Raw genomic sequence first — 14,875 nt, forward strand, 5'->3', positions numbered from 1 at the left:
CTTTTCTTTTCTTTTCTTTTCTTTTCTTTTCTTTTCTTTTCTTTTCTTTCCTTTCCTTTCCTTTCCTTTCCTTTCCTTTCCTTTCCTTTTCTTTTGTGAAATAGAGTTTCTCTGTGTAGTCTTGACAGTGCCCTGGAACTCACTTTGTAAACCATGCTGGCTTTAAACTCACAAAGGTCTACCTACCTATGCCTCCTAGGTGTCGTGGTTAAAGATGAGCACCACCACTCTTGGCTTCTTAATGCAGGCTTTGTCTGAGCATTTGACAGGATCACATGTTTATGGAAGGGGTTCATTAGACATTTGTCTAATCAAACATGTTCAGTAATTATTGAAATGTTGAAATAGAAGATTTCACTTTTGAACTATGTACACATGATGAAATGATATTTGAGTTTAAATAAAAATGGAGATGATTATTGCAAAACACTGATGAACATCATGCTATGTGAAACAAGACAAGCATGGGAAAAAAAATCTCATGATGTCACTTATATGTGTGATCTCATATGAGTGATTGGCAATCTGGTGATTGGCAGGAATCAAGTCATGTGGGTCAGAGAGAAGAAAATGCTGTAGTCAGACACAAGCCACAAACTCTGGTGTTCTTCTGTACAGCATGGTGCCTCTAGTTACCAACAGTGTATTGTGCATGGGAAAATTACAGAAGACAGTAATTTTTAAATGTTCTTACCACACAAAAAATATGTAAGGTGATTAATATGTTAATTATATTAATTTAATCATTATGGCATGTCAACATATGTGACATTGAAGCCACATACACATGAGTTGAAAAGTTTATAATTGAATCTATTTTCCTTTCATGACATATAAACTGTTTCAAACCAAAAGAGTCTTTGAAGTCTCCAAGAGGGCTCTCAGTAAATAGTAATGGCCCTGTTTCTAACCAGGCATTGAATGAGTTGAGAGATAAAACAAAAAAACCAAATGAATAGGAGTTGAGTCCTAATCATCATTCCTAAACCTGATAAAAGGGTAGATGTCATAAGTCTGATCCAGATAGATCACAAAGACTGAGTAGCAGAAGTTGCAAGAATTATCATCCATTTTTCAGCTAGCAGTGGGTCAGGCCAGTGTTCTCAATGAGGGGTGGCATGTTGTTTGTAATAAGTGGTTGATCTTCAGGGATGCTTCTGTGGGGACCAGAGAAACCCCATGAGATTAAAGATGATGATGCCAGTCCCCAGATCAAAGCAGACTTTGTTACCATCCCAGATTAATAAACCAGGTGAGTTATTTCTCTCTCCAGGAGAAAAGTGACTAAGAAATGTAAACAAAGTTCAATATTTGCCAAAGGAAAATCATCCCTCCCATAGAAACTTGGCTTGGGGGAAATATAGTCCTTTTGAATATTTATTGAAACTCTCTAGTAAGAAATCTATTAACACTCAACTGGCATCTTTGTGGGTTTAATGTCTGTATCACTAAAGCCTCCTCATTATGAATTCTTACTATTTATTTCAATTCTAAGTTTTTATTTAAAGAGTTTCTAAAAATATATTCAATCTATTTATAGGGAACACTCAAAGCACTATAAAAAGAAAACATATTCATAAGTTATTTGTCCTTTCCTGATTCTCTGAAAATAAGGAAATGCAAAATTATAATTATATTTTCCTGCTTCTTACACAATGTGTTGCATTTTTCTTCATAATGGTCTCTTAAGTGGGTTTTGATGGCTTGATGTAATAATGGCAGAAGAAATTTTTAATGAATTACAGAAATATTTGTGGCAAAAATAGACTTGTTTAACTAACCAATAAAAAGTATTTCTAGTAAGTTTAAATAACAAGAAGGATAAGCCTCAAATGATTGTATTGAATGAATTGTATTGTATTCAATACAATAGAATGAATTGTATTGAAATGAATGCTACAACTGAGTAAGTGCCAGATGTTTTTAAGCACTGTCCATATGTAAATGCATTAAATTTTGAAGGCTTATGAGAACCACAGCAGCAGAATCACCTAATCTTTGGAGAGGGAAAAATGAACCTGAGGGGTAATTTGCATATGTTTTTTCAGTTGTAACTATCAGCAAAATCAACAGAATCAGTTGCTCAATTGGTCTACAGGACTATACCGTATTGAGAATTCATAACTAATCCCCTTATTCAAGTCAGAATATACTACACACGCTTGAGAAGTTCTTCAGAGCACAAGGTTTTACTTGGGAATTGTGATTATACATTTATTTTCTCAGAAAAGAATTTACCTAAATAAACAACTCATGGGAACTTACCATAATCTGATTATTTGTCTCTGATTTTTTATCTCTAGCCAGGATAAAGTGGGACCCTACTGATCCTCAGATCATCTCTGAAGGTCTTTACGCAATCGCTGTGGTTTTAAGTTTCTCCAGAATAGCTTACATTTTACCAGCAAATGAAAGCTTTGGACCTCTGCAGATTTCACTTGGAAGAACAGTGAAAGATATCTTCAAATTCATGGTCATATTCATCATGGTGTTTGTAGCCTTTATGATTGGAATGTTCAACCTTTACTCCTACTACATTGGTGCAAAACAGAATGAAGCATTCACAACGTATGTGGTAGTAGGTGTCCTGATGGTAGAGACTGCAGATTAGGAGGGCATTTGACCACTAGCATTTATGCTTGCAGGTTTATACTTTGATGCAGTACTTATCTCTTGCTGTGTGTCAACAAGACAAGGAGATCTTAAAGTGGATTGCAGGAAGACTAGCATAAAGGAACCTCCTCAATATAAAATAATTATATGTAATGATTTTAGAGTCAGATTACATGACAAATACCTCCCTCACATACCTTTATTATTTTCAGTCCACAAAAAGAAGAAACCAAAATTCACTAAAGCTCAACAGTGTTGCATAAGTGCTGAAAACATTTGCTAAGTAGCATCCATTGTCCTAAATCCTGTGCATTTCTCATTAACGGGGACTGCGGAACACTAGGTGTGAGGACAGCTGCTCTTCTAGTTCAGTCCCCAGAACCTATCACCACCACCACCCCACATACACACTTGAAAATACTGTGCTGTATATGCAATAGTGTCTGGGTTTGGTGACTGATTATGGGATGGATCCCCTGGTGGGGTAGTCTCTGGATAGTCCATCCTTTCGTCTTAGCTCCAAACTTTATCTCTGTAACTCCTTTCATGGGTATTTCGTTCCCTATTGTAAGGAGGAATGAAGTATCAACGTGTGGATCTTCCTTCTTCTTGATTTTCTTGTGTTTTGCAAATTGTATCTTGGGTCTTCTAAGATTCTGTGCTAATATCCACTTATCAGTGAGTGCATATCTAGTGATTTCTTTTGTGATTGGGTAACCTCACTAAGGATTATATCCTCCAGATACATCCATTTGCCCAAGATTTTCATAAATTCATTGTTTTTTAATTGCAGAGTAGTACTCCATTGTGTAAATGTACCACATTTTCTGTATCCATTCCTCTGTTGAGGGACATCTGGGCTCTTTCCAGCTGATATAGCTCTCTCCTATGAGGCTATGCCAGTGCCTGGCAAATACAGAAGTGGATGCTCACAGTCATCTATAGGATGGAACATAAGGCCCCCAATGGAGAAGCTAGAGAAAGTAACCAAATAGCTGAAGGGGTCTGCAACCCTATAAGAGGAACAACAACATGAACTAACCAGAACCCACAGAGCTCGTGTCTCCAGCTGCATATATAGCAGAAGATGGCCTAGTCGGCCATCATTGGGAAGTGAGGCCCCTTGGTATTGCAAACTTTATATACCCCAATACAGTGGAACACCAGGGCCAAGAAGTGGGAGTGGGTGGGTAGGGGAGCAGGGTGGGGGAAGGGTATAGGGAACTTTCGGGATAGCATTTGAAATGTAAATTAAGAAAATATCTAATTAAAAAATCAAAAAAAGAAAAGAAAAGAAAAGAAAAGAAAAGAAAAGAAAAGAAAAGAAAAGAAAAGAAAAGACTGTGCTGTAATAGCCTTCATGTCACACGACAAATGGCATCTCAGGAGGAGCCTACTGTTTTTCATATTCTTCTGAAGTGCATTTTTAAAGGGAAAATTAAACCAACTGGGCTAAACATAGGTTTAACTTTGAACAAGCCATTATGCTTATAGCACCATAATTTTTCCCAGAGCATCCTAAGAATTTTGGTGCCATTGTCTATCTTTATAGTGCCATATTTCCTGATACATTATTTTTTTCTATTTCTTTTGTGTGAACGGAAGTACAGGTGAACCAGAAACCAAAATCACTCTAACAAGTTGTATTTTAAAAGCAATTCATTTAACTTTGCCAAATCCATCAATCATTGAAATATAAATGTCTATTAGTTATGACGTTATCTCATAGCCTTTACCATCTATCCAATGCTCAAGGTATATGCTTCAGATTCATAGTATCAGATTTTTGCAATGAACCCAGATCTGCTATTTTCTCTGTTTTACAGAAAGGAAACTAAAAATTCAGGCAATTTTGATTTCTCATGTGTATCTAGTAGTTTGTAAGGAAATTGAAACAACTGATTTATGATGATTCTATTATTATGTATTTATATCTTTTCTCATATTCTTCTTTCTATTTGATTCTCCAGAGTTGAGGAAAGTTTTAAGACACTGTTCTGGGCCATATTTGGTCTTTCTGAAGTGAAGTCAGTGGTCATTAACTACAATCACAAGTTCATTGAAAACATCGGCTACGTTCTGTATGGTGTCTATAATGTCACGATGGTCATTGTTTTGCTAAATATGTTAATTGCGATGATCAATAGCTCATTCCAGGAAATTGAGGTATGAAATCTATATGATCTTATAGTTCATGCTTACATCTTTCAAGTAGTATAAGGATAAATAATTAATGGAATGAAGCAGATTCTGCCTGTTATTTCTCCACTTTCCATGTTTCTCTGGTCAGTGTTGGTCAAGGAATACTGAAGACTTTAACCTTGCTCTTAAACACAGTATTGATTGGATATGCTGAGTCAGCAAAATCCAGGGGGTTATTCATATCTAATGTATCACTGTTTCTTGGTCCTGTGAAGGTTCTNTGCCCCAGTATAGGGGAATGCCAGGGCCAGGAAATGGGAGTGGGTGGGTTGGGGAGCAGGAAAAGGGCAGAGGGGATAGGGGGTTTGGGGAGAGGAATCTAGGAAAATGGATAACATTTGAAATGTAAATAAAATATCTTTTTAAAAAAAACTTAAAATACTGTAACAAGGTGAATTTTTATTTTTTGGTGATGTTTTGGTTTTCTACTTTTTGTGGAGATAGAATTCTTTGTAGTTCAAGCTAGCCTAGAACTTGCTGCATTGCTGAGAATGACCTTGATCTCCTTGTCCTCCAGCCTCTACCTTCTGGGTCCATGTGCCACTGTGCTTAGTGATGAATTCTTATTTTAGTTAACAGTTATTACCAGATGTTGTGGCCTAGAACTGTAATCCCAACATTTCTAAGTCTGAGGCAGATAGATTAACATGAATTTCAGACCTGGTTGGGCTATATAGTAAGACTCCATTTCCAAATAGCAATAACAAAAAAGGAAAAAAATTGTTTAGAAATAATATTACTATCCAAGTCTGTTTTTGAGGTATGTTCAGAATTAATCTATTCTCAATTGTCGATGACTATGTGAGTTTGTATTCCAAAAGTACCCTGAATGAATGAATGAATGAGTGAAGAATACCCTTTCTCAAGGTTCTTCAGAGTTTAAGAAAGTACACTTGATGTCTTTCATAGTGTTTATAAATACTTATTTGTTTTGAGATCAGCTGTCCTGGTAGCCTAGTAAAGTCTGAAGCAGACTTTAGATGGAATGTGGCTTCAAGTGTATCATGGAGCTCTGAGTCTTGGGAGTCTTAAGACCTTTGTAGACTTCGCCTCTTCTCTCTAGCCATGTGGTATTACAAGAACTTGATAATTCTGTTTCCATGCTGAACAATCACATCTATTTGTACAGGATGATGCGGATGTTGAGTGGAAGTTTGCAAGGGCCAAATTGTGGTTTTCCTACTTTGAGGAGGGAAGAACACTTCCTGTCCCCTTCAATCTTGTGCCAAGTCCAAAATCCTTGCTTTATCTCCTATTGAAATTTAAGAAATGGATGTCTGAGCTCATCCAGGGTCAAAAGCAAGGCTTCCAAGAAGATGCAGAGATGAACAAGGTAATCAGCTTGATCAATAATCTCTATGGTCATAATTTTTCTCATCATAGTAACCATATTCTTTTAAGGAAGCTGCCCATGAATGAATGATGTACCTCTATTCTCACTCCTCTTAACTACATATATGGTGCTCCTTGATCTGTTGACACAGAGCACAGTGAACAATTCCTACCTAAAAAGAATGTAAGAAAAATCCAGGAAATGTAACTAAATCAATGCATTTTCTTGTACTGAAAGTGAGAGCATTTGGAGCCTCATTGTGCTCTTGATGCCCAAGTTTCTCACTTCACTGTTAGTGAAGGGTCAGTAGTTATGGACATCTGATAGGAGCCAGGTTGTCTCTGACATAACATCTGCATTACAAAGTTCAGTAATGATTGCTCACACACAATGTGGGAGGCCAGTATCTGCAGCAAAGTGCATGATGAAGGACGGTCTAAGAATACTAACTACAAATAAGAATCCCTTCAGGAAAGTTGATCTCAAAACAAACAAACAAACAAACAACAGATCAAGAGTAGTGTTAGGGTGATAGGGTACATGCAGTATGTTGGGCTATATTTCAAACACATATGCAGTGCTATGTGTGCCCTGCACAAGGCTCCTTCTTGGCTCCTGAGTAGCATACCAAGGCTTATCGTTAAGTTTCCAGCTACTTCAAGGAGAGGTGGGTCAGGGAGGGGCAGCTGTGCATAGAGTGTATGTGAATAATTAAGGTAGCTGTCAGTTTCTTCTAAAAAAGGAGTTTGAAAGGAACAAGAATCTTTTTAGAATATTCATTTTGGTTAGAGATTATAGGCATTTTTTTGTCTCTTCAAAAATTGAGAAGTAAGGCAATGAGCAAAAGTTATAAATAGTTCAATTTGAATTTTATAAAGAACAAACTCATAATGATAATATTTACCCAGCAGAGTGGTGGCTAATATTAGGAAGTAGGGTGCCCCTATAACTCTGTTGCCAATCAGAAAACTAGGAGTATTTGAAAGTAGAATTCAGAGAGTTCCTCCCTAGACTGTGTGGCCCACTGAACAGAATGATTTGGGGGTTCTTGAAATGTTAAGAGTCTACCATTGGCTGTAATTGGATGGAAGGAAAGCACCTTTCAGTAGTTGTTTCAGCTGTGTGCTCTGGTCGAGAGCAAGCAAGACTTCCTCTCCAGCAGTAGGAAGCAAACTTCCATCTGCATTGCAGAGATTAAATTAAATAAATATAAAAAGTGATTTTAAAATCCAAAATAATTGTGCATAGAAATTTGGGGGAAATATGGATCTACGGTCTTCCTCCAGATATCTGATTTATAGGACTCAGTGGGTTAATGGAAAAAAATCTTTTACTTAATGTAACTAAATATACAGTTGTAAGATTTGATAAGAATTATAACATGAGAAAAATTAGTGTTTAAATAAATGTCCAAAGACTTGCCAAAAGGAAGGTTCAAAATGAATATATTTCTGTCAATAAATTTGTCACATGCTAGAGAATTAAAGCAGATAAATTTTGGGATATGGATTAAAGAGTAAAAATTGGCTCATTTTAATATCTATCTTTTAAAGAGAAATGAAGAAAAGAAATTTGGAATTTCAGGAAGTCACGAAGACCTTTCAAAATTTTCACTTGACAAAAATCAGGTAAGTTAATATTTGAAACTAGGAAGACACACCTAGGTTGCCCAGGACTGGAGTTATCTTGTCAGAGAAATCAGTGTTTGGAAGCAATGTCAGTGGATGTTTAGCAATGGCTACAGCAAACGCTCAGTGTTCAAGAGCTTAGGCTGCTCTTCTAGAGAACTCAAGTTCAAATCTAAACACACACATTGTGGCCCACAACCTTTTGTAACTCTATTTCCAGGGAATCCAATGTCTTCTTTTGGATTCCACAGGCACAGACATACACACAGTCAAAACATCAATGCACATTTTAAAAAGTAAAGGAAATTGATAACAGCCACATGAATATTATTAATTGCAACTACAACAACATTCAAACATTTTGTAACTGAGACCTGAGGATGCATCTATGTTCTTTTGCAAAAGGAAATTAGTTTATGTGTAAACAACCTGTTAACCTCAAATCTGTGGGGACTGATGGGTGGTGAGGCACAAGGCTAAAGATAAGAAGAAGGCACTGGATTGGACCGTAAGTGTTAATTACACTGAAGCTCAAGTGAAGAGCACACAGCTAGTGATGTCTGTCAGGCAACAAGAAGCTGTTTGCAAAGGTACCATGAGAATTCAACAGATGTTGTGGCCAGTACAGTTCATAATGAGCTAGGTATTTTGAGCCTCCTAAATTGAAGACAGTAAATCCTCAGTAATAAGGGTATTTACTCCTTTCCTTCTTAGTCATAGGTCATAGGGTTCCAACAGACACTAAAGAGAAACTAAATAAACAAATTCAAAGAGCGATTTATCAGGAAGGCTCTGTGTTCATTTGTACACAATAAAACAAAATAAAACAAAACAAAAAACAAATCTTAATGAACAAAGGGAGACAGTTGTTTTTTTTTTCTCCCCTCATTTATTCTGCCCCAGTGAGACAGCATGTGGGGTTTGTTAAGGGTGAGTGGCTGTGATTCTCTTGGAGTTTTGTTGTCACAGACACAAGATGAGAGTTTTTCCTCCCATCATTTTGCTCCCAGTTAAGGTATGAGAGAGGCATGTGTACCAAGAAGCATGGCTAGCTATCTGAATCCCAAAAGCACCTCTACACCAATTTTGTTATTCTGCTTGCCCATAAATGTGTTGTGCAGCTCCTCCAAGGAAAGCAAAGGCCAAGAGAGAGGCCACTGCTGTCTGCTTTGAAATGAATATTTTATGTCCCACACCAAAGTACAGATATTCTCCAAGGTCTGTGTGACCATGTTCCCCAGTCTCCCAGGTTCCTTTCTTACTACAGCAAACAACTTCAGCAAAGTGTCCAGATATAAAATTAACTCAAACAAATCAGTAACCTTCCTCTACTCAAAGGATAAACAGGCTGAGAAAGAAATTAGAGAAAGGACACCCTTCACAATAGTCACAAATAATATAAAATACATTGGAATGACACTAACCTAGCAAGTGAAAGATCTATATGACAAGAACTTGAGGCCTCTGAAGAATGGAGTTGAAGAAGATCTCAGAATATGGAAAGATCTCCCATGCTCATGGATTGGCATGATTAATATAGTAAAAATGGCCATCTTGCTGAAAACAATCTACAGATTCAATATAATCCCCATAAAATTCCAACTCAATTCTTCATAGAGTTAGAAAGACCAAATTGCAAATTTATTTGGAATAACACAAAAACAAAAACAAACAAAACCCCCCAACAACTTAGGATAGCAAAAACTATTCATTCTCAACAATAAAAGAAAAATCTCCAGAATCACCATCCCTGACCTCAAGCTGTACTACAGAGTAATAGTGATAAAAAACTGCATGGTACTGATACAGTGACTGGCAAGTAGATCAATGGAACAGAATTGAAGACCCAGAAATGAACATACACACCTATGGTCCCTTGATCTTTGACAAAGGAGCTAGAACTATCCAGTGGAAAAAAGACAGCATTTTCAACACATGGTGCTTGTTCAACTGGAGTTCAGTACCTAGAAGAATGCAAATTGACCCATTCTTATCTCCTTATACAAAGCTCAGGTCTATGTGAATCAAGGAACTCCACATAAAACCAGAGACACTGAAACTTATAGTGGAGAAAGTGGGGTAGAGCCGTAAAGATATGGGCACAGGGGAAAATTTCCTGAACAGAACTCCCAATGGTTTGTGTTGTAAGATCAAGAATTGACAAGTGGGATCTCATAAAATTGCAAAGCTTCTGTAAGGCAAAGGACACTGTCAATAAGACAAAACAGCCACTGATAGATTGGTAAAAGATCTTTACCAATCCTAAATCTGATAGGGGATAATATCTAATATATATATATATATATATATATATATATATATATATATATACTCAAGAAGTTGGAGTCCAGAAAACCAATAACCCTATTAGAAAATGGGGTACAGAGCTAAACAAAGAATTTTCAGCTAAAGAATATCAAATGGCTAAGAAACACCAAAAAAAAGTTCAACATCCTTAATCATCAGGGAAATGCAAATCAAAACAACCCTGAGATTCCATCTCACAGTAGTCAGAATGGCTAAGATAAAAAACTCAGGTAATAGCCAATACTGGTGAGAATATGGAGAAAGAGGGACACTCCTCCATTGCTGGTGGGATTGCCAGTTGGTACAACAACTATGGACAACAACTATGGAAACCAGTTTGGCAGTTCCTCAACAAAACAAAACAAAACCAAAAAAACAAAAACAAATTGGAGATAGTACTACTGGAGGCCCCAGCTATACCACTCTTGGATATATACCTAGAAGATACTCCAACTTGTAATAAGGACACATGCTCTACTATGTTCATAGCAGCCTTATTTATAATAGCCAGAAGCTGGAAAGAACCCAGATGTCCCTCAACAGAGAAATGGATACAGAAAATGTGGTACATTTACACAATGGAGTACTATACAGCTATTAAAAATAATCCTTGTCAAGAATCTCATACCTCAGGCCTGTTCTTCTAGATACTTCTCACAGAGAGTGACAGCTCAGAAGGCAAGTCCAGATTTCTTCCCACCACAGAGATCCTTTAAGAACCCCCCTCTAGGCTCTGACACTGGGACTCACGTGGGATAGCCATTTTCTCTTCTGTGTCTCTCTAAGACAGGTCAGTACAGGAAAGCATGGGTCTTGAAAGAAAGAGAGCTTCTTGCACATGGTCCTACAGGCCTTCATCCTCAGCCAAGAGGTGGAGATGATCCTCAATCCTCTGTATATTTTCCCTGTCAGAGGAGAGCTTGCATCCAGGGAGTGCTCTGACCCAGGGACTCAGGTGAGATCACCATTTTCCTTCCAGCATCTGTCTAAGGCAGGTCTGCTCAGGAGAGCACAGGCAATGAAGCTTCTAGGACAGGGTCTTAAGGGCCTACATTTGCAGCCAGGAAGTGGGGCTGTTCAGCAGGCCTCTGTGCACTGGTCTTGCCAGGAGAGAGCTGGTCTCCCAGGAGTGCTGACACAGGCTTACAGACTCATAGGAGAAACAAGCCCAGCCAGAGACAGCTAGAACATCTAACAGGAGAGATTACCAGATGGCAAAAGGCAAACGTAAGAATCCTACCAACAGAAACCAAAACTACTTGGCATCATCAGAACCCAGTACTCCTTCCACAGCGAGTCCTGGACACCCGAAACACACCCTAAAACCAAGATTCAGATTTAAATTCACATCTCATGATGCTGGTAGTGGATTTTAAGAAGGACATTAAAATCTCCCTTATAGAAATATGGGAGAACACAGATAAATAGGTAGAACTCTTTAAAGAGGAAACACAAAAATCCCTTAAAGAATTACAGGAGAACAAAGGTAAACAATTAGATGCCCTTAAAGAAGAAACACTAAAATCCCTTAAAGAATTACAGGAAACTACAAACAAACCAGTGAAGGAATTGAACAAAATCATCCAGGATCTAATTATGGAACTAGAAACAATAAACAAACCACAAAGGGAGACAACTCTGGAGATAGAAATCCTAGGAAAGAAGACAGGAATCATAGATGCAAGCATACCAACAGAATACAAGAGATGGAAGAGAGAATCTCAGGTGCAGAAGATTCCATAGAAAAAAAAAATGGACACAACAATCAAAGAAAATGCAAAATGGAAAAAGATCCTAACTCAAAACATCCAGGAAATCCAGGACACAATGAGAAGTCCAAACCTAAGGATAATAGTTATAGATGAGAAAGAAGATTATCAACCTAAAGGGCCAATAAGTATCTTCAAAAAAGTATAGAAGAAAACTTCCCTAACCTAAAGAAAGAGATGCCCATGAACATACAAGAAGCCTACAGAACTTCAAATAGATTAGACCAGAAAAGAAATACCTCCTGACACATAATAATCAAAACAACAAATGCACTAAATAAAGATAGAATATTAAAAGCAGAAAGGGAAAAAGGTTAAGTAACATATAGAGGCAGACATATCAGAATTACACCAGATTTCTCAACAGAGACTTTGAAAGCCAGAAGATCCTGGACAGATGCTATACAGACCCTAAGAGAAAACAAATGCCAGTCCAGACTTCTATACCCAGCAAAACTCTCAATTACCATCGACGGAGGAATCAATATATTCCATGACCAAAAAAAAAAAAAAAAAATTACACAATGTCTTTCCATGAATCCGGCCCTTCAAAGGATAATAAAGGGAAAACTCCAACTCAGAGAGGGAAACTACATCCTAGAAAAAGCAAGAAAGCAATCCTTCAACACACATAAAAGAAGATATCTGCAAGAACAGAATCCCAAATCTAACAACAAAAATAACAGTGAGCAATAATTACTTTTCCTTAATATCTCTTAATATCAATCGACTGAATTCCCCAATAAAAAGACATAGGCTAAAAGACTGGCTATGTACACAGGATCCAACATTTGCTGCATATAGAAAACCCACCTCAGGGACAAAGACAGACACTACTTCAGAGTAAAAGGCTGTAAAAAAATTTTCCAAGCAAATAGTCCCAAGAAACAAGCTGGAATAGACATTGAATAGACTAATATTGAATAAATCCACTTTCAACCTAAACTTAGCAAAAATGACAAGGTGGGGAACTTCATACTCATCAAAGGTAAAATCTTCTAAGATGAACTCTCAATTCTGAACATCTATGCTCCAAATGCAAAGGCATCCTCATTCATTAAAGAAACTTTAGTAAAGCTCACAGCACACATTGCACCATACACAATAATAGTGGGAGACTTCAACACCCCACGCTAGTCAATGGACAGATCCTGGAAACAGAAACTAAACAGAGACACATTGAAACTAACAGAAGTTATGGAACAAATGGATTTGACAAATATCTATAGAAGAATTTATCCTAACACAAAAGGTTATACCTTCTTCTCAGCACCTCATGATACCTTCTCCAAAACTGACCATATAATTGGTCACAAAGCAGGCATCAATAGCTACAAAAATATTGAAATCATCCCATGCATCCTATCAGATCACCACAGACTAAGGCTGATCTGTAATTACAACGTAAATAATAGAAATCCAACATACACGTGGAAACATGTGGAACAACACTCTTCTCACTGATAACTTGGTCAAGGAAGAAACAAAGAAAGAGATTATAGACTTTTTAGAGTTTAATGAAAACGATGCCACAACATACCCAAACTTATGGGATACAATGAAAGCATTCCTAAGAGGAAAACTCATAGCTCCGAGTGCCTCCAAAAATAAACTTGAAAGAACATATTCTAGCAGCTTGACAGCATACCTAAAAGCTCTAGACCAAAAGGAAGCAGATTAAACCAAGAGGAGTAGATGGCAAGAAATAATCAAACTTAGACCTGATATCAACCAAGTAGAAACAAAAAGAACTATACAAAGAATCAACCAAACCATGAGATGGCTCTTTGACAAAATCAATAAGATACATAAACCCTGCCCACTCTCTCTCTACCTATTCAATATAGTACTTGAATTCCTAAACAGAGAGACAGAGACACAGAGAGAGAGAGAGAGAGAGAGAGAGAGAGAGAGAGAGAGAGAGAGAGAGAGAGATCAAAGGGATACCAATTGGAAAGGAAGAAGTCAACATGTCACTACTTGCAGATGATATGATAAAATATATTAGTAACTCCAAAAATAACTAACTAGAAGGTGCAGGGACAGTATCCTAATTAACAAAATCAGAAATAAAAATGGAGACATTACAACAGAACCTGAGGAAATCCAAAACATCATCAGATCCTACAAAAGGCTATACTCAACAAAACTGGAAAACCTGGATGAAATGGACAAGTTTCTAGACATATACCAGGTACCAAAGTTAAATCAGGATCAGATTAATGATCTAAACAGTTCCATTTCCCCTAAAGAAATAGACGCAGTTATTAATAGTCTCCCAACCAAAAAAAGCCCAGGACCATATGGGTTTAGTGCAGAGTTCTAGCAGACCTTCAAAGAAACCAAATTCCAACTCTCCTCAAACTATTCCACAAAATAGAAACAGAAGGTACCCTACCCAATTCATTCTATGAAGCCACAATTACTCTGATACCTAAACCACATAAAGACCCAACAAAGAAAGAAAACTTCAGACCATTTTCCCTTATGAATATCGATGCAAAAATACTCAATAAAATTCTCACAAACTGAATCCAAGAACACATCAAAACGATCATCCATCATGATCAAGTAGGCTTCATCCCAGGAATGCAGGGGTGGCTTAATATACGGAAATTCATCAACATAGTCCACTATATAACCAAAATCAAAGACAAAAACCACATGATAATCTCTTTAGATGCTGAGAAAGCATTTAACAAAATCCAACATCCATTCATAGTAAAAGTCTTGGAAAGATTAGGAATTCAAGGCCCATCCCTAAACATAATAAAACCAATATACAGAAAGTAGTAGCCAACATCAAACTAAATGGAGAGAAACTCGAAGCAATCCCACTAAAATTAGGGACTAGACAAGGCTGCCCACTCTCTCTCTACCTATTCAATATAGTACTTGAATTCCTAGTCAAAGCAATTAGACCAAGAGAGAGAGAGAGAGAGAGAGAGAGAGAGAGAGAGAGAGAGAGAGAGAGAGAGAGATCAAAGGGATACCAATTGGAAAGGAAAAATTCAACATGTCAC

General features: G+C 37.3%; 1 protein-coding gene and 1 long non-coding RNA gene across 2 annotated transcripts in view; one reads left to right on the forward strand and one right to left on the reverse strand.

Moving 5' to 3' along the window:
- Trpc6 (transient receptor potential cation channel subfamily C member 6) overlaps positions 1–14,875 on the forward strand; it is a 116,469-nt gene that overhangs the window by 91,278 nt on the left and 10,316 nt on the right. The window contains exons 7-10 of the mRNA XM_021172271.2: positions 2,304–2,568; positions 4,584–4,779; positions 5,945–6,148; positions 7,702–7,776. Of these exons, the coding sequence (XP_021027930.1) occupies positions 2,304–2,568; positions 4,584–4,779; positions 5,945–6,148; positions 7,702–7,776 (740 nt within the window). The remainder of the gene's footprint in view (positions 1–2,303; positions 2,569–4,583; positions 4,780–5,944; positions 6,149–7,701; positions 7,777–14,875) is intronic.
- LOC110301687 overlaps positions 1–14,875 on the reverse strand; it is a 91,529-nt gene that overhangs the window by 6,556 nt on the left and 70,098 nt on the right. The gene's annotated exons all lie outside the window — the stretch shown is intronic.

This window comes from Mus caroli, chromosome 9 (assembly GCF_900094665.2).
Source record: "Mus caroli chromosome 9, CAROLI_EIJ_v1.1, whole genome shotgun sequence".
In the NCBI taxonomy this organism is placed as follows: Eukaryota; Metazoa; Chordata; class Mammalia; order Rodentia; family Muridae; genus Mus; species Mus caroli.